Source organism: Erithacus rubecula, assembly GCF_903797595.1.
Source record: "Erithacus rubecula genome assembly, chromosome: 17".
Taxonomy (NCBI): domain Eukaryota; kingdom Metazoa; phylum Chordata; class Aves; order Passeriformes; family Muscicapidae; genus Erithacus; species Erithacus rubecula.
This window is the reverse complement of record NC_136669.1, coordinates 14,899,315-14,919,889: the sequence shown is the minus strand read 5'-3', so window position 1 is coordinate 14,919,889 and position 20,575 is coordinate 14,899,315. Positions and strand designations below refer to the sequence as shown.

General features: G+C 55.5%; 1 protein-coding gene across 1 annotated transcript in view; it reads right to left on the bottom strand.

Moving 5' to 3' along the window:
• LOC306809474 (ankyrin repeat and fibronectin type-III domain-containing protein 1-like) overlaps positions 1-20,575 on the bottom strand; it is a 183,293-nt gene that overhangs the window by 32,969 nt on the left and 129,749 nt on the right. Inside the window, 1 exon segment of the mRNA XM_079321035.1 lies at positions 6,780-6,908. Coding sequence (XP_079177161.1) covers positions 6,780-6,908 — 129 coding nt within the window.

The window sequence follows — 20,575 nt, the reverse complement described above, 5'->3', positions numbered from 1 at the left end:
GGCACAAGAGCGGCTCTGCACACAGAGCCCTCCTTGTTCGCAGGGGCTGCAGCTCCTCTTGACCACATCTATTGCCTCTAAACCAAGTGTGCAGCGTCCTGCTGATGGCAAAGTCCGTGTGCCACACGGGGGAAGCTCCAGCTGCGCGGGCCACGGCTCCGGGAGCAGGGACACCCGGACACACGGACACAGTGACACACGGACACCCGGGTACCTCGGACACCCGGACACCCGGCAGAGCCCAGCGTGGGGTGAAGTCCAGTTCCCATCCGGCTAATTCAATAAGTCACAGATACCATGACTTCATAAGGCACAGAGGCTCCACAGCTATTAGGGGAATTGGGAGCAGGGGGAGGAGGAGCTGAAATGGAGAAGGGATGGAGACGGGGAGGGTGGAGAGGGGGGAAGCTAAAACAAGCAGCAGAACAAAACATCCCATAAATCATGAGAAGCTGCTGAAATACCAGAACAAATGACCCCATAGCTTGGCCATTGTTCCCGAGCGAGGGCTTAAAGCGCTCCCGCTTGAGACAAAGCGCCTCGCGTTTCGTTTCAGCGCCGCGCTGGCCCGGATGGGACCTGCGCTCGGCACACCCGGGCTGGGGCTGTGCTTCATCCATCTGGGATCACACCTGGAATGGGGCTGTGCTTTAATCACCTGGGATCACACCTGGAATGGGGCTGTGCTTTAATCACCTGGGATCACACCCGGGCTGGGGCTGTGCTTCATCCATCTGGGATCACACCTGGAATGGGGCTGTGCTTTAATCACCTGGGATCACACCCGGGCTGGGGCTGTGCTTCATCCATCTGGGATCACACCTGGAATGGGGCTGTGCTTTAATCACCTGGGATCACACCCGGGCTGGGGCTGTCCTTCATCCATCTGGGATCACACCTGGAATGGGGCTGTGCTTTCATCACCTGGGATCACACCCGGGCTGGGGCTGTGCTTTAATCACCTGGGATCACACCTGGAATCACACCTGGAATGGGGCTGTGCTTTAATCACCTGCGATCACACCTGGAATGGGGCTGTGCTTTCATCACCTGGGATCCCACCTGGAACGGGGCTGTGCTTCATCCACCTGGGATCACACCTGGAATGGGGCTGTGCTTCATCCACCTGGGATCACACCCGGGCTGGGGCTGTGCTTTAACCACCTGGGATCACACCTGGAATGGGGCTGTGCTTCATCCACCTGGGATCACACCCGGGCTGGGGCTGTGCTTTAACCACCTGGGATCACACCTGGAATGGGGCTGTGCTTTAATCACCTGGGATCACACCCGGGCTGGGGCTGTGCTTCATCCACCTGGGATCACACCTGGAATGGGGCTGTGCTTTAATCACCTGGGATCACACCTGGAATGGGGCTGTGCTTCATCCACCTGGGACCACACCTGGAATGGGGCTGTGCTTCATCCACCTGGGATCACACCTGGAATGGGGCTGTGCTTCATCCACCCCAGATCACACCCAGGCTGGGGCTGTGCTTCACCTTGGGGCTAGTCACCCACAGAATCGCTGCCAACGCGTGCCCGCTGCTCAACCTGCTCAGAGCATCTCCTTATCCCACATGCCTCTCAGCTCCCAGGCTCTCTTCCCCTTCTAGTGCAAGGCTCAGGGCCTCATTCTCCTTGTTTTCCCTCACTTACTCTAAGAGCTTCCTGGTCTGGGAAGAGAAAGAGCTCCAAGATTCTCTGGAGTGATACAACTTGAGTAGGGCTGTGAAACCTGGAGGAGCTCTGAGCCCACTGTCTTCATGGTGCTGCTACTCTTTGCCTCCCAAAAAGTTGATGACAACTCACTTTGTGCTGGCTGGCTGACAAAGAGACAGATGTCACACAGAGAGTCCTGGGGCAGTCCCACATGACTGAGGACAGCTGTGGGAACAGCAGTAGGCTCTCAGCGAGCCGTGCAACAGCAGCACTGCCATGCACTGGATCAGAACAGTGAGATGGATCAGCTTGGCACCTCCCCCAAGCCCTGCAGCTCCACCAGCATCACAGCACCTGGTGCCAGAGGTGAGGACCCCGGGATGGGGACAGGTCATCTGGCTGCTTGCCCACAGCAGCAACAGCACCCATGTTAGGAGGCACTTCTACAGCAGAGACTCCATGCTCAGCCACACAGGGAGAACCTCCACACCACCCGAGACCACTCAAAGGAGAAACAAACACTATGGCACTTTAAGTAAGGTTAATGAAAACTGTTCCCTCAAAAAAAACCAAACCCAAAGCATGAGGCAGAGTGCAGCAGCATCACACATGCCACCTCCTCCAAGCAGATAGTTGCCATGTCTGGTGGCTTCTGCTCACCTGGCACCTTTCACCCTGGCCTGTGTGGTGTGCACGGTGCTGCTGGGCAGGCAGCTCCAGGCACATCTCCCAGCCCCCCGGAGCTGGGATCCAGCACCGTGCCAGGGGTCAGGCAGGAAAACAAGCTGCAGGCAGGGCTGAGCCCCAGGCAGCAGTTTGTGGCCAAGAACAGACACTCTGCTGCCAGCACGGCTTCAGCCTTGTGGTGGGCAGCCAAGGAGCAGAACCAAGATAAGGCATGGGGAGAGACAGGAATGTGCTGCATTTTTCCTGAGCTGCCATGGGAATAGGCTATTCTGACCATGGATCAGGCTGTCTGACAGGGAAAACCAGAGGAGCCCAAGGAGAAGAAGCAGTGAGTGAGCAATGAAGAAAACAGGGAAATCAGAGTGAACAAGTGGTGAGTACGGGAAAAGGAGTGTGGGGGGGGGGGAAGCAAACCCAGGAACAAACAGAAGAAGGAAAACCAGAGCTAGAGCTAGAAGAAAAGGAAAATGAAAAGGAAAAGGGAAAGGAAAAGACAAAAATATTTCAGAAGGACAAACCTGCTAGGGCTGAAGCTCCCAATGAACAATGGAGCAGAAAGGGTGTGAGAGGGAACAGAGGCTCCCAGCTCTGCTCACACAAGAGCAAACCAGGGATCTCATCCCTTCCATTGGATTAAGCTTCTCTTAAAGGGAAGATAAATGTGGTGCATATCTCAGGTAACAGGCACTGGAGGAGAGGAAGTCTCAGCTCACTCTAAGTGCAGAGAACAGGGACTGCTGGAGTTTTGGCATTGCTGTAGGACAGTGTGAGGTCTCCATGGGAATCACCAACTTTCACCTTCTTCATCCCAACAGCAGAATGTGGTGGGCTTCAAGTCAAGAGTGCTTTAGTAGCCTTGTGCTGTTTAGATTTGGGAGCTAGATTAGGACCAGAGACCACAGAAAGCAGAGCTTTAATATAAATGAAATCCCAAACCCTTCCTTGCCTCAGTTACCAGGATTTGCCTCATTTGGAGCACAAGCTGCCTTGATGACCTAGCACATACCATCCAGCAAAGAGGAGAAGGGAATCAACAAACCTGGGCAAAAGCAGACCTGGGGCAGCCCCTCAGGTTTCTCCCACAGACTGAGAAAGCTCCTCTCCAGCACCTCCCAGCAGCAGGACACCAGCACAGGGAGCCATGGGCTGAAGTGATCCAGCGCATTCACAGGCCCCAACACTGGGGACTTTGTGGTGCTGGCTTTAAAAAAAATACCCTAAAAAAGGGCCTAATAATGAAGTATTTATTTCAGTAAACAACGTATGAATGAAAGAAGTGTTTTCTCAATACTTCACATTTTCTCTGCCTTCTCTCCCTTCCCCCAGCAATTTTGTTTTTAATAAGTGGAACTAACAGGGCTTCACTCGCTGCTGGCCTGGCAGGGGAGCAGGGCCGTGCTGCTGCTGCTCCTGCAGCACAGGAACACGTGCCATGGGAATAGAGCTGCCTTGCGCCTGGGGCAGCACGAGCCATCAGTGTGCCCCAGCCAGCCAGCCAGGGAGATGTGCTCTGGTGGACACACACACTGTGAGACCTGCCTTGGAGCATCCCTGTGCTTGGCAGCAGCACAGGGCATCCAGCCCCTCACTCATCTTGGCACAGAAAACTGCTCCTCCAGGCCCAGGCTCCTGGCACTGGAGCTGAAGGTATCTCTGCCCTGTCCTGCCTGGCTGTGCTCAGTGCAGGAACACAGTGCCAAGCAGACTCTGTGACCCTGGGCAGCTCTTTCTCTTCTACCTCGGCTGCATCCACCCCTACCTGAGCACCTGAAGAACTGGGAACACTGGAAAACTGCCTCAGCTTGCCCTGTGTGGGGATGGGTTGTACCAACAATGCTTTGGTAGGAATTTCAAGCAGGAAACTCTAATCCCTGCCCCAGACTGACACCCAGCTTTTCAAAGCAAAGAGCACAGATGATGTCATGCTTTTCTACCTCCTGCTTGGCAACAGGCAACAGCAGGTTGAGAAGCTGTCCCTTGCCTTCAAACCTTGGAGTCAAGATGGGCAGGATTCTCAGAAGCTGCTGATTTGGGAAAACATGGTCCATTCTGTAGAATGCCACTCCTACCCATGAGGGATGAGCTGAACTTGTCACACACAGTGTGGGTGTTCACCTCTGTGCAGAGGCAGGTGAAAGGATGCAGTGGTAACCCTGGGTTGTAAATATAGACAGATTTGATGTGGGTAAGTATTTGCTCTGGAAGACAAATTAGGCATCTGTAGATTTGCCAGAATATGAGCCAAGTTTCCCATCAGCCAGAGCACTGAGGAGCAGCCTCACCTGCAGCCCAGGATGGTTTGGAGTGACTGAGGGTGCTGATCCTGCTGTGATGAGCAGAGATCCCTGGCGATATACAGGGAACATAGAGAAAAGCTGTTTCACACCAAGGAAAAGACCAGAGGATCCCTTAGCAGGTTATGACTGCAGAGAAGGCTGGAAAAATCTCCAAATGCCTCCCTGAGAACCTGTGCATGTGAGATGGATGGGAGCAGGCAGCAGGCAGGGTCCCCAGCCCACTGCCACCCCTCATCATTGTGACCCTCTGTGCCCTGCCAGCACCTGAGCTCCAGCAGCCCAACCCACCCAATCCCGGCTGCCAGGGTGATGTCTGACCCAGCTCAAGACATCTCCAAGCCATGGATAAAACCCCCAGAGCAGAGTGGGAGTCCTGCCTGGCCATGCCTGTGTCCCTGCAGGATGGAGACATCAGGTCTGTGTCCCTCAGCCTTGGGCACCATGGCAAACCAAAGGCCAAGGCAGCTCCTCCTCCATAGCTCCTTTGCAGGCTGCTTCACCAAATCCCTCTAAAAGAGCATCGTCTGCCACTGCTGCGAGGCGCTGCTGCACAAGGTGGTTTGCCAAATGCAAGACAGATGGTTTCCCCCAGGAAAACGCTGTGGAGTGGGGGAAAATGTACCACAAATATCCCCCAACAGGGCTAAACTGGGACCCGGGGGCTTCAAAGACACATTTAGAGAGGAAAGAGATTCACTGGCTTCTCATGCTTCTTTGTTATGAATAAAGACAAACTCTGATTGTTTTTAACGAGCTCTTTGTTGTTTCCCTATTTGCTACATTACAAATTCACATATTTGTCTCCTTGGGAGATTGAAAGTAATTGCAGACCAGGTTTCCTCAATACATTGTCTTAGCAAAGGGATGAAAGTTGTGTAAGTGGACAAGAAAGCAGTCTGTCCCCAAATATCCAGAATTCTTTGTCTGGTTCATTAATACCTGGTGAGCTTTAATGCTCAAGGAACCTCACAGATAGAGGAAGCCTTTGGGGAGGGTTCCACAGCCTCACACTGAAGTGTTAGAACACACTATAAATGCCAGAAAGACCTCCAAAAAAAGCAGGGAAATTGAAAACCAAACTCAACATTCTTGCCATTTCTAAGCATTTTTCTCTTTACTTTTTTTTGTTCTTTATTTGAGTTTTACCCTCCTTTATCCATCTAAGGAAGCAGAAAGCAATGCAATTTCCAGCCCTTTTAAATATCCTTAGCAGATCACCTCTAATGCTGGGATGGCTGGCTGTGATCCTATTCCAAGGCTGTTGCATCAGAGCTCAGAAGCCCAGCATGAATGGCTCCCTGCTCGAGTGGGGACAGCCCTTGAAGATCTGTGCTCACACCAGGGGCCCCAGGCAGTGCAGCAGTGGGGAAGGAGGGAGCACTGTGTCCCTCTGGGCCATGGGGGGCTCAGGCTGGAACAGCCTGAGACCCTCTCACTGCTCACTCTGGGTGTGGGGACACAGGGCAGCCCTGAAAGTGTCCCTGCAGATCCTAGAGATCCCACAGTGACTGAGGCCACCCCACCACAGCTCTCAGCTCTGGCTCATCCCACAGAGGAGCACTGGCTAGTGAGGGACCACAGGAAGCATCCCCCAGCACCTTCCCTTATTCCTGCTCTTGGGGAAAGGAAGGGAAGGGAAGGGAAGGGAAGGGAAGGGAAGGGAAGGGAAGGGAAGGGAAGGGAAGGGAAGGGAAGGGAAGGGAAGGGAAGGGAAGGGAAGGGAAGGGAAGGGAAGGGAAGGGAAGGGAAGGGAAGGGAAGGGAAGGGAAGGGAAGGGAAGGGAAGGGAAGGGAAGGGAAGGGAAGGGAAGGGAAGGGAAGGGAAGGGAAGGGAAGGGAAGGGAAGGGAAGGGAAGGGAAGGGAAGGGAAGGGAAGCAGGCAGTGCTGGGGGCTGCCAGGGGCTGTCTGCTCATGTGCCTCAGCTCAGCAGATGCTCCCACTACCCACAGGAGCCCTGACAGACCTTCAGCTGGGAGATGCTATGGTTTGGCACCTCAGGGGAGCCTCTGCAGCAGGTGGAGAGGTTTGCAGGGGTGCTGTCCCATGGGACAATGGCAGCAGTGGGAAAAGGGGACAAGAGGGCAGCTGGAGAGGCAGAAGCTGCATCCCCCAGGCCTATCCTGCAGCTCTTACCATTCAATGCTCAGAGACCTGGGCCGGAAGGCAGACAGCTCGGCCGGGCCATACTCAGCTTTCCTTCTCTTCTCCTGCTTCTGCTTCACCGACAAGCGGTGGGCAAACCTAGCGAGGCTGCTCTCCGACCTGGGAGGGAGAGGAAAGGTGTTAATGGCACTGCAGCCTGGCTCCAGCAGCACACAGCTGGGCACAGCCCTGCACTGCTGAAAGGAGGGGCTCCCAGCGGGCCAGGACCACTGGTGCTGGGGTTGGGAAGTGGAGGAGCAGCAGTGGGTTGGGGATTGCTCAGCAGGCAGCACCAGCACAGGACCATGTTTGCCAAACTGGAGCTGCAGCCTGCCAGGTGAGAGAGCCACATCCTGCTCCCTGTGCAGCAAAATCTCTTCCCCAAGCTCCACCTGGTGACAGCCAGCACCCAACAAAGAGGGACACAGTGGAGGGAACCAAAGCAGACTGAATCAAAGGCCACACACTTCTTCAGAGAAACCCTGGAGCCCCTATGGCCTCCCAGCTGGGGCTCCCAAACACTGAAACCTCTTCCCTGAGAAGGATGGATATGGAAATCAGCCCACATTGGAGAGGTTTTGGAGAAGGAAACAGAAATGTGTGGGAGCAAATGGATTCAACTGAAGGACCTGTCTGTGCTCATAAAGACCCTCCCCACCAGGTGTGGGGCTCCAGTGTCACTCCCAGCCCCTGGGACCGAGAAAAGCACATCCAAAGGCTCTGGGGATGTGCTGCACATTCCAATCCATCCCAGCCCTGCCAGGGGAGAGCTGCTGGCACAGGGCACACCTGCCCTGTCTGCAAGCCCAGTGGCACACAGGCTGAAATGGGCTGAGAAGACCCTCAGCCCTCTGCCCCACAGCCCCTTGTACCAAGGCTGGCACCCCCAGCCTGAGGCTGGACATGGCACCACAGCCATCCCCTGCTGCCACGGGGGATGAGTCTGGGGGGCTGGGACACCCAGATTTGGGCACACAACCAGGCCCTGGGGCCATGTGCCAGCCCTGCCACACACACTGTCACAGCCACTGTCTCTTGTCCTCCTTTAATGTGCCAGCACAACCTGCTCCCACTGCTCAGCCAGCCCCAGGCTGGGCATGGAAGGGCACAGCAGGGATTTGACTGAAGTCCTAGGGGATGAAGGACAGAGCTGGGGGCAACTTTGAACCTGCACATAGTGCTCCCCTCCCCCATCCCCTCCCCTCCCTCCCCCCTCCTCCCCCTCCCCTCCCTCCCCTCCCCTCCCCTCCCCCCCCCTCCCCCCTCCCCCCCCCCCCCCCTTCCTCCTCCCCCTCTCCCCCCCCCCTCCCTCCCCTCCCCTCCCCCTCCCCTCCCCTCCCCTCCCCTCCCTCCCCTCCCCTCACCCCCTCCCCTCCCCCTCCCCTCCCCTCCCTCCGCCCTCCCCTCCCCTCTCCTCTCCTCTCCTCTCCTCTCCTCTCCTCTCCTCTCCTCTCCTCCTCTCCTCCCCTCTCCTCTCCTCTCCTCTCCTCTCCTCTCCTCTCCTCTCCTCTCCTCTCCTCTCCTCTCCTCTCCTCTCCTCTCCTCTCTCCACCAAACAAAATACCTCCAAACTAAGAGAAAAAGAGAAGCTGTTTCCCAGAACTGAGAGCTCCCTCACAGTAGTTAGGCCAGCCCCGACCAGCTAACAGTTTTTTTATCCCGATACATTTTAAACACAGACATCTTCAATTCATTAACTGGTTATTGATTTATTTTTCAGCTTATGAATTGCTGTTGCTGGGCATGGGGTGGAGACAGCTTTCTGGAGAGGGCTCTCGTCTTTCCAGTCCCCAACGGCAAAGAGCTGTTCAGACCTTCCAGGGTCATTCTTTACATTCTTGAGAAAAAATCCTACTTTGATGTAAAGGATGAGGTTTGCCTTAAAAGAAACCCAACGAGAAACCCAAACCCCAGCTTTCCCCCGCCCAGAGCCGGAGGAAGAGGCGATGAAGAGTGATTCTGGTGCCCATAGAGCAGAGCCTGGCACCAACACCTTCCCCACCACCTCACTCTCCTTTGATCTGCTGTCCAAGCTCAGCTGGGATGGAGCAGATCCCCTTTTGGGAGGGGTGAGAGGTGGGCATTGACAGCCAGTGCTCTGCAGCAGCCCCAGGCATGGTGTGGGCACCAGGATGAGCAGGCCTGACCCCAGAATGGGGCTGGGCAGTGGGAACAGGTGCTGCTGGTTCCCTACAGCACCTCCTCAGTGGCATTTGGCTGTTCCTGCCCCTTCCCACCTGCCCAGGAGAAGCTCCTGCCACCCTGCAGGAAGGAGGGCTCCAGCCCCAGCTGAAAGGATGCTGGAGGTGCTCATCAAAGATCTGGGAACTGCCTGGAGAATCCTGTCCTGTCTGCAGTGCCAACCCCACCTCCACCACACTCCCTGCACCATTACAGCCACCCCTCCCAAACTGATCCCCAGCAGGGATGAGGGGCTGGGAAATCCTAGATGCTCTGCACAGTTGCAGGATGGCAGCAGCCCCTGCGACAAGAGCTCTGTGGTGCTGGTACATGGCCCTTGCAAGACCACCACAGGGACAATTACACACCCAGGAGCTTTACCTGGACGTATCCACCTTCCCAAGCAGGGCAGGAACAGCCACTGCATCCTTCAGATTGGATAAAGCCAACAGCATCTGTCAGGAGCTTGTGGGTGTAAACAGGGCAATGTGCCACATGTCATGAGGGTTAGGGATGAAGGAGAGTTAGTCCTGGGAGCAGGGTGGGCTGGTGGGGCTGGAGAAGTCACCTGAGTGCTCAGGAGCATGTGGCCTTGCTGTGAGTCGCTAGACAAGGCACCAGGGGAAGGCACAGGGAGACAGGAGATGGATGCTCTCCAGGTGCTGCCCAGATCTGCCTGATGCAGGACAGACAAGCCAAAGCCAGTCCATGTATGAGTCAGAAGATGACCAAGAATCTTGGGGTGCTGATTTCACCCCCTAGACCTACTGGCCACAACCACCAGCTGCTACAGCCCAGGGAAAGGAATGGCTGTGACAGCTCTGACAGCCCAACACCTCCCCCCTGAGAGCTGTCAGCAGCTCATCCAGCCAGGAACCAGCCTCCCTCACCTCTGCCAGACCCCAAAGCTTCAGCAGAAGCACCAGTAATTATAAGATAGGAGCACATTACAGATCATCTGGTGATTTATCTAGAGCTGCTTTACATAAACCGTGCTGCAGAAGGGGGAATGAATCATACCTGCGCTGGGAGCACAGCTGAGCCACTGCCCCTCGCCCCAGCAGGGCCCTGCTGCTGCCTCAGCTCCTCCAGGCTCCTGTGCTGAGCTGCTCCAGCCCCCTGGGGCCAGAGTGCTCCCAGGGGGGGGCTGGGGTGCTCCCCAAGGGATGGTGTGCCAGGGCTGGGGTTGGTGTGCCAGGGCTGGGGTGCTCTGCCAGGGCTGGGGTGCCAGGGCTGGGGTGCTCCCCCAGCATTGGGCACTGTAGGGTCTGGGCTCTGCAGGTGGCACTGGGGGTGAGCCTGTAGCACAGGGAGGAGGATGCTGTGAAGACCACACTGTTACTTCCCAAATGCTCTCCAAACAACAATAGATGTCCCTGCCCCTTATGAAGGACCAGCGTTAGGGATTTTACAGTAGAAGCAGAGAAACTGAGGCACAGAGAGGACATGCAGGTAAGACAGACTCTGTGGTTGTCAGCATCCTTCACCTTCTGCACTTATCTGATGGGTATGATTTTAGCGCCTTCCTCCATCAGGACCACACACAGCCCCACAAGTGCTAGTCTGGGGAACAGGCAGTTCCAGGTGCCACTGTCATCTTGAGCCAGCTCCATCCCAGCCATGGGATGGGGATAAAGCCAGCACTGCTCCCCCAGCCTTGCCACTGCACAGCACTGCACTAGGTCCATCCAGGCAGGATCTGGGCTCACCTGCCCAGCCCTCCATCAGAGGCAGCATCTCCGCAGCAGCTCAGCACTGGAGCAGTCAGGGCTGACACCTGCCAAGGCAGTCCCCACACACCAAGGGGACACGTGGGAAAAGCCATCAATTGGAATGTCAACCGCAGCACCAGGAAGAATTGTCTCCTGACAACCAGAGAAGGTTGTTCAGCTACTGTGCTGTATCATAAATCACACCTCTATGACTTGCCATCTGTCAGCCAGATTACACGTGTTCAGAGTCCCATGTCAGCATTTAAGTCAGAACACGGCATCTTTTCCCAGAAATAATTATCAGTGCTGAAGGCTCCTGCAGCAATATCCATCCTCAGCCCTTCTCTCCAAAGCTCTGGACAGAGAGAGCTGGCATTCCCAGAGAGCAGGACCACCACTGTGGCACAGCAATGCACAGCCTCCATGAGACCTGTCCCCCCTAAGCCCACTGCTTCAGGCACAGAGAAGGGCAGGGTGTGGCATGGCAAATTCCCCCTGGCATCAGCCGTGACACCCAGCACCCTGAACAGAGCAGGCAGGGATAGGCAGAGACTGCTCTAAAGGGAGACAGGGACAGTGCTGTCCCTGTCTGTGCTGAGAGTGTCCAACCAGGATGAGCAGAGTGCCCAGAGCAGCACTCAGAGCCCAGCCTGGCCAAGAGGAAAGAGTCCAGCTAAGCACAGGGCACAGCTCCCGCTGCCCCGCTGCACTGTGTGACATGAGTCTGTATCCATCCCTTCACCTACAGGTTTTCTGGGAGCCCAGCCCCACAGGGGTGACTGCCAAAGCCCCCAGCCTGCCGAGGCAGTGGGAAGGAAGGCAGAGCACGGATGGGGTGGGCTGGCAGCCTGTCCCCATACTGCCTGTGCCTCCGGCAGCTTGCTGAGCCGGCACCAGATATGGCACCCCAGCATACAAATCCCTCAGCTGCCCTGCAATGAGGACAAGAGGCTGAAGTGCTGCTCTCCACCCCCTCGCTGGCCAGGCAGGCGGATGAGCAGTGACATTTCCCAAAGCTCAGGACAGAAATACACAGACACTGGATTCATCCCTCCGGCTTCACCTGCCACACACAGGTGTGAATCCGGCCGGGGGTTTGCAATCACCACGGCATTCCCCACACCACAACCGGGAAGTGATGACAAGCAAAATCCTGATCTCTCTCTCCCTCCCTCACTCCCCTGTGGTGATCTGCTAAAAGCCTTTTGGCAGTTTGCAGCCGCCGGGGTGAGCATGTGCCAGAGGAGCCAGGGTGCCTCAGCCCTGCTAGCACAGCACCACTCTGCCATGGCCAGAGCTGCAGGGGCACCTGAGCCACAGGAGAGGGATGACCAAGGTCACGAGAGTGACCCAGGCACTGGCACAGGATGACAGCACCAGCAACACCAAAGCCCTCACCACCACACACCAGCCATCCATCACACAAGGCATCATACCCAGGCACGAAAAGCTCCCACTTGTTGCACACTCCTTAGCCTGAGACTCGGGAGCCAGCATGTGCCTGTGGCTCTGAACTAACCCAGTTGTGGGCAGGCAGCTCTCAGCCTCTTGCATCAACACAGGAAACAGTCCTGGGATGAGCCATGAGCTGCAGGCAGCCTGGGCAAACAAGCAGTGTTTCAGCTGGTCCTCCCTCCTTGGGGAGCAGCCTCTGCAAGAACAGCTTTGAGCCGGGCTTATCCCCAGCAGCATCCTGGTGGCAGCAGCTCTGGGGAGGTGGCAGTGCCCAGGGTGAGCAGTGCTGGGGGCACACAGCCACTCTGGGAAGGTGGCAGTGCCTGGAGTGAGCAGTACTGGGGGCACACAGCCACTCTGGGAAGGTGAAAACGCCGGGGTGAGCAGTGCTGGGGGCACACAGCCACTCTGGGAAGGTGGCAATGCATGCCCAGGGTGAGCAGTGCTGGGGGCACACAGCCGCTCTGGGAAGGTGGCAGTGCCTGGGGTGAGCAGTGCTGGGGGCACACAGCCGCTCTGGGAAGGTGGCAGTGCCTGGGGTGAGCAGTACTGGGGGCACACAGCCGCTCTGGGAAGGTGGCAGTGCCTGGGGTGAGCAGTACTGGGGGCACACAGCCGCTCTGGGAAGGTGGCAATGCATGCCCAGGGTGAGCAGTGCTGGGGGCACACAGCCGCTCTGGGAAGGTGGCAATGCATGCCCAGGGTGAGCAGTGCTGGGGGCACACAGCCGCTCTGGGAAGGTGGCAGTGCTGGGAGCACACAGCCCTGCACTCCCTGCAGCTGCGGGGTTTGCTTGTTGCCAGTGGCTGATTTGCACAGGTACAGTCAGGATAAAATAGGGGGAAAATAACCAAATCTGGCAAGGTTGGTCCCAAGCAGGGAACAATCTTTTGGGAGAGAGAGGGTTTGGAAAGGACAGATTGATGGCCACAAACACGCAGCCACCTCCAGGCAAGCGCTGGCTGCGAACAGCGTTCCGGCCAGCCCCACTCACCGGCGGCACCACGGTCCCAGTCACCAGAGAGTCTCCAAAGCAGCAGCCTGTCCCTGCAGGCAGGACCCCAGCGAGCCATGCCCAGCTGTGCCTGGCAGGGACAGGGACAGGGACAGGAGCCCGCAAGCCGCGCTCACTCACCTGCACAGCCTCTGCTCCCTGTGCTCCCGGGGCTCCGCTCACCCGCTGCCACAGCAGCAGCTCATCCCAGAGTGTCTCTTCAGGAGAATCCCTGTCCCCTCTGTGCATGCTCCCATCCTCAGCGGGGTCCCCTGCTCTCATCCACGTCGCCTGACCTCCTCAGCTGCCACCTCCGCTTCCCTCACCCATCACCTCAGGTTTCTCATTTGCTCTGTGCTTGGCTCTTTTTTTCTTTTATTTTTTTTCCTCCCAATCTTGTTTCTATAGAAACGAGATTAGCAGAGGGGGAAATAAAACAGCCCCATGTGACTCAGATTCCGACACTGAAGAGATCTCCTGGTTGCGCTTGCCGGGGCTTTACATAACCAGGAGCCTGTGGAGCTCCGATGGGGTACCGGGCTCGGGCCAGGGACACAGGGCTCAGCCAGGGAGAACCAGGCTCAGGAGAGCAGCAGCAGGCTCAGGTGGGGAGTACAAGGCTCAGCTCTGAAAGGACTACCAGGCAGAAGGCAGTGATGCCTCACCTTCACTTGACTTTGGGTTTGTTGTGACACTCCTGATGCAATGACATGACATGACACCAAACCCAGGTGGCACCCCCATGAGCCCCACCTGGGGACAAAGCAAGAGGCAGGGGGGCTGGAAACTACTCTGAGTCCTACCAAAATCTCTGGAGGCCCCAGCTGAGCTTTGGAGGAGAAAGCCCCAAGACACCCCAAGCCACCAGGCTGTCCTGCCCCTGCCCTCAGCACTCGGGAAAGTGCTTTGGGCCGCTGGTCCCAACCTTCATGGGCTCATGGGTGACCATGCAGGCAATCTGGTGAGCTGCAGGCAGCCACATATTCCTCTGCTGACATTCCTCCTACTCAGTCTCCCAAATCTGTGAGCAGTGCCCATGGCTGGGGCACACAAACCATGGACTGAACTCTTCCATCACTGTTTTGGGGATGGACACAGGACACTGTCCAAAGGGACTTACCAAGCCCAAACCTTAGCTCCAGGTGAGCTGGGAAGTTCTGAGCACCCTGCCTCAGGACCCCCATGTGTTTCCTTAGCTTGGGAACAGATGCTGATTACACAAGGCCTGCACAGTGCTGCCTGGCAGGGTGACTTACCCAGGGCTTCTGCTGATGAACTGCCATGTCTGCATGGGACATGCCCCCACTCACCTCCCACAGTCCCTCAGCTACTGCCCAGGACTGAAAAAGAGGCAGCATGCCCTTGCACTTGGGTACTTCTTAGGACAAGGAGAAACTTAAAGAGGGGAGATTTAGATTAGATGTTTGGAAGGAATTCTTTGCCTATAATGTGATGAGACCCTGGCACAGGGTGCCCAGAGAAGCGGTCCCTGGATCCCTGGAAGTGTCCACAGCCAGGCTGGATGGAGCTTGGAGCAACCTGGGATAGTGGAGGGTGTCCCTGCCCACAGTAGAGGGGTGGAACAAAATTATCATGAAAGTCCCTTCCAACTCAAACCATTCCATGATTTCTAGGATTCTATGAAATGGGAGTCTAGGATGATGTCCTGCCAGAACACAGCATTGAGGTGCCTTTCCCATGGGACAGCACAGGAGCTCAACTGGGCTAGCAAGGCAGCAGAACATCTCAGGAGGTTTGGCTCCTACACAAAGGACTGGGCATTGGCTTACCCAGTTTCTCCAAGTTCCTGGTTTTCCTTTGGGATTTCAGTGTCCCACTTCTCAGGCTGACTCAGCTGTGATTAGCTGGTGAGCTCTGCTGCTGTGCCAGCCCCAGGCCTGCCTGCAGGATATGACATTAGGAAACCTCTCCTCCCCCAGGGCACACTGGTGTTCAAGGGGGTCTCAGTTCCCTCTCTGACAAGTTCAGGACAGATCAGACATGTCAGAGCAGCTGTGGGCAGCCACACTGAGAGCAAGTGATGAATTCAGACCCAACCAAACGCTTCCATCCCAAGAGAGCTGTGGATCTGTGTGAAGTGCCAAGGTCGGGTGGTGCTGCAGAGGAGCCAAAGGCTCATGAAGTGCTGGGGGGATGAGCTCTGTGAGCTCACCCACCTGCTGAGGACAGCTTCACACCCAAACCACCCTGTCTGGTGGGAGCCAGCAGAGCTGGGGATGCCTGCTCTGACCCAGAGAGGAGGGTGCTCAAGGGCAGGATGGCTGGGTTGCAGCCTGAGGCTTCCCAAGGTCAGGGAGATGGACCCTAGGGATGCTGCAGATGGGGAAGGAGTGACAGGACTTGCACAAGAGAGCAAAGAAAGAATGTAGAGAGTCCATCAAAAGGGAACAAGGAGAGATATCTGACAGCCCTGGGATATGATGCTGCAGCTCCAGACAAGTTGATCCTGAGACCATTGAACCATTCCTACCCCTGCCACAGCTCACCCCAACATGAGCCTTTGCTTTGATTACCCTAAAAGAGTAAAGGAAAGACTGGTCAGAGTGCAACCCCCTGAAACACAGTCCAGGCAGCCCCTTTCATTGGCCCAACACAGCTGTGGTCACTGAGGGCTTGAGGAAGAGAATTTTGTACAACAAAAATTTCAGTGGTCACTGACATTTGCCAGATATTGGGGGGCATAATCAGTGCTTAAAGCCTGCCAGTGAGCACTGCTGTGCCAAGCCTGGCTCTTCACAAGCCAAGCAGATGCAGGCACCAGCACTGATGCTGGGCTGGCTTCTCTTGGAAGGACCAAGCTGGACTCTGCAGGACCTGGCTCTGCAGCCAGAAGCCAGGCAGAGCAGACAGGATCCTCTATTTAAAGTATGATAACAGGGTCACAGAAATGTCTGCCAGAAAAAGCACTTGAATACCTTGATCTAATTATAGCTGGCATTATCACGCTGCATTACAATTAGCAAGTCAGTGGCCAGTCTCTATTTCTGGTCTGCAACACGAGGCAGGTCGGTTTTCCAAGGAAGAAGGAGAAGGGAAGCAGGGGGAGCAGGATGGAGATACCTCAAAGTGTGTTTAAATAAGAAGCACAGCTGCTTCCGAGTGCCGTGGAAAGATGAGTTTTATTTGGAGAGTGTTTATATGGAAAGCCAAGGAGAGAAACACAAGCCACCCCTTCAGCACAGCCTCCATCACTCATCTGCAGGCAGCTCCTGACCCTGCATCCACTCATTCCCCCGAAGGTGAGGGCTGTCTGCACCTCCAGGTGAGCTCTGGGTCCCACCACACTTCTGGGGTCCTGTGCCTCACAGCAGAATCCTGGCCCAGCTTTTCATGGAATTGTTGGGGTTGGGAAAGTCCTCTCAGATCATGAAATCCAACTATTTCTCCAGCACTGCCAAGGCAAACACTGAACCATGATCCCAGGTGACACATCCACACAATTTCTAAATCCTTCTGGATATGGTGACTCCACCTCTGCCCTAGGACAGCCTTTTCCAGTGCCTGACCACCTTTCCAATGCCTGATCACCCCTCCATTTCCTCCAGTGAAGAAATATTCCTTAACATCCAATCTTTTCTAAGATATATAGAAGCCAGAATAAAGCAGCATCCAGGAGGGAACCCAACCACACATCCTATTTGAACTCCACAAAGTCTATTCCCATCAGGCAGTCCAGTGCTCAGCACCAGACCAGTAACTTAAGGACAGCAGCCAGAATTCCTGGAAATGGCTGGCATTTTCAGAACATCTTTTTGTTTTCTTTGAAAACCAGAGTTTTGTCAAACTTAGAGCACTTGATGCAAAGTATATGATGCTAATCGAAGCAGAAGGAACCATCTGATGAGTCCCAAATTAAAATGTTCCCTTGTTTTGGCTTTCAAACATTGCATTTTAATACTAATGCACAATCTGAATGGAAGGTAAATTTGCATGTCCTTCCCCTAAAAATTCCCTCTCAAAACAATAATTTTACTCATTTGCATTTTGACAATAACAATTGTCCCCTCTCTGACCAACATCTGTGCTGTGACAGAGATGCTGGGCTCATCTGCCACAGCCTGGTGAGTCATTCTGCACCCCAGCGTGCCTGTGCCCCTTGGGGGACTGGACCTGCAGCAGCATCATCTCCCCCCAGAGCAGACACCTTCCAGCTGGAAACCCATCCCTCAGGAAGGGTGGACACAGCAAGGAGGCAGCAGGATGTGCTGCTGAGAGCCCAGGGGTATGAATGTGGTCTGGAAAGGGACCACAGGACTTGGGAGAGCTGGGATCCTGAAGACAATGTAAGACTACCAGGAAGTTTCATCTCTCTCCAGACTCTAAGCCATATTTAGGCTGGGATCTGCACCCCTGTGCCACTCACATGGAGATCCTGTTGTCAGCATTTGGTGAAAGGTTTGGGGGTGCTGCTGGCTGAGAGCTGGAGATGCTGTGTGCACCAAGAACCCCCCGAGTCAGGGCTCAGCCCCAGTGTGGGCAACAGGGGAGGGGGGAATTCTGCACTCTAAGGTGAGAGCTGCCACCTGCAGAGCTGCCCCAGCCCTGGTGCCCAGCACAGGAAAGACATGGAGCTGCTGGAGTGAATCCAGGGGAGCCCATGGAGATGCTCCAGGGGCTGGAGCCTCTCTGCTCTGGTGCCAGGCTGGGAGAGCTGGGGGTGCTCACCTGGAGAAGAGAAGACTCCAGGGACACCTCAGAGCCCTTCCAGGGCATAAAGGGGCTCCAGGAGAGCCAGAGGACAAGGGATGGATGGACAGGACAAGGGAGAATGGACTCCTACTGGCAGAGGGCAGAGATGGATAGGAAGGAATTCTCCTGGCTGTGAGGGTTCTGAGGCCCTGGCACAGGGTGCCCAGAGAAGCTGTGGCTGCCCCTGCATCCCTGGAAGTGTTCCAGGCCAGGTTGAACAGGATTTGGAGCAACCTGGGCTAGTGGAAGGTGTCCCTGCCTATGGCAGGGGTGGAACAAGAAGAACTTTAAGGTCCTTTTCAATACAAACTGTTCCATGACCCTATGATTGTATGCAAGCAAAGATCTTTTTCTGACTCCCAACCATAAACCACATCCTTGACAAGGATCATTTCATGACTGGCACATGCCAGTGTGCTTCACTCTCAAAATTAAATTTGGCTCTACTTTAAACCCAAAAAACCATCCATATACAGACAACAAATAAATAAAACCTACAAAATAGCACAGTCAAAAATTCCTTTCCTTAGGCAAAATCCCCATCACTTCACTTGTTTTTAAGAATTCTATCATTTCTCTCTGTGATTGTTTTTAATGAAGATATCTATCACTTCTTCCTGAGCAGCAGGATGGAGCACTTGGGCTCTTCCAAGCGGGCTGTGTGAGCATGATGGATTGTCCACGTGCCAAGTCACAGGAACGTGCAGACTTGCTCCTGTCTTGCCAGGAGCCAGGTTTTCAGAATTCCCCTGCCACCAATTACAGTTTTTATTCTAATTAAAAAGATACCAGAGAAAATAAAGAAGATAATGAAATTCAACCAATGCCTTTGCTCACGTGCAATCAGCAAGAATGGGTGAGGCAGTTCCTGAAGGGCTCAGGCCTCCTGAGACCTTCACCTTGCTGCAGTCCCAGCAGCCAAGGCCACAGGATGAGCAGCCCCACACAGGGTGAGCAGCCCCACACAGGGTGAGCAGCCCCTCGGTGCCACCCCCAGTCCCTCAGTGCCGCCCCCAGCCCCTCAATGTCACCCCCAGCCCCGCGGTGTCACCGCCAGCCCCTCAGTGCCGCCCCCAGCCCCGCGGTGCCACCCCCAGCCCCTCAGTGCCGCCCCCAGCCCCTCAATGTCACCCCCAGCCCCGCGGTGTCGCCCCCAGCCCCGCGGTGCCGCCCCCAGGCCGCTCTCCCGGCGCAGAGCGGGGACACACGCCCGGGACGCGCCGTTGTTTAGTCTGTGCGCGGCCCTGGCGCTGCAGCCGCCTCTTGTTTTCCATGGCCCCGCGTCCCACGCTGCAATGGAAAACCTTGTTATTCTGGGCTGCCGGCTGCCAGCCCCTTCCAAGAGCACGGAGCACTGATGTGGTTAAGGCGGGCCGGCCGCAGAGCCGCCATGGCCTCGGCTGCTGGCACCCACCTCCCGTGCCCAGGTGTGCCTGCATCGAGCGGGATGCGTGGCACGAGGGTAACGGAGAACAAGCCCAGACCTCAAAGGCAGCTGCCCAGAAATGGACCCCTCAGCATCCCACATCCCATGGTACAGAGCAGGGCCAGGACATGTCCCTTTGGGTGCTGGAGCATTGCAACAGCCTGCCCAGGGGGCTGGGGAGTCTCCTTTCCCAGATATATCAAAAACACACCTGGGCACGTTCCTGAGCCACCTGCTGTAGGTGACGCTGTGCTTTAGCAGGGGTCGGACAAGATGATCTCCAGAACTGCCTTCCAACCCCAACCACTCCCTGATCCCATGGCACACACAGCCTCACCCATGGCTCTGCTGCCTGTGCAAGAGCTGGGTAGTTGGGGTTCTGAAACCTAGTATCTGTGCTTCACTCACAAAGTTCCTCAAACTGGTAAAGACCTATCAAAGAAATTAAGGCCTGTTAAATCCCAGCCTGTGGAGGATACTGGGCAATCAAAGGGAAAAGGGAGAATGGCAAAATTCGGAAAGTCTGATTATGAGATGTAACACTGGTGTTCACCAGCACCAAAGAGGAAAAATTCACTGAAGTATTTTAATGGTCAGAAGAACATGACCATAAAATGCCACTGTATTACCACACCACTATTCTGCCCTCTAAGGCTCCTCTCCTACAGAGAGTAAGTGATTATTAGGGACAGCTGGGCCCACATCACAAACCCACTTTGCTGCCAGCACCTCCTGGTCCCAGGATGGGCTGGAGGAAGATGAAGAGCTGGGGCACCTGTGGAACTTGTGCCCTGGCCCCTGGTTGGATCTGGCTGGGAGCTGGGAGATGGAGACCCTCCAGGCTACAGTTCCAACCACATCTGTCCATGCTAAACAAAAAACTCCCTCTCTGGTTTTCCCTCAGGACTTGTGAGCACGCCAAGAATTAAACTCCACTCTTCTGGGCTCATTGCACTGCGGCAGGAATCTGCATATTTTTCTCTTCCCTGTGTCCCAGTTCTTCCAAATTCAGTGAAAATCCCTCCACACCTTTCCCAAGGCACTTCAACACACATAAGGGCACAGGACGCTGCTTAGCAGCCCTTGAAATAATGGGGACCAGGAGAATGGGAAACACATCCCTACAGGCATACCATGGCTTCTTCAAACTTCCTCCCAGTCCAAAATTTTCCTTGAAAAGGCACGACAGGGAGTTACAAAGTCCCTCTTGCAGGGAGGGGGGAAATGCAGGAGAGAAAAGAGAGAGCCCCCGCAGCCGGCTCCGGCCCCGCCGCTGCCACGGACGCTTGAGGGACTTGAAGGGATTTGC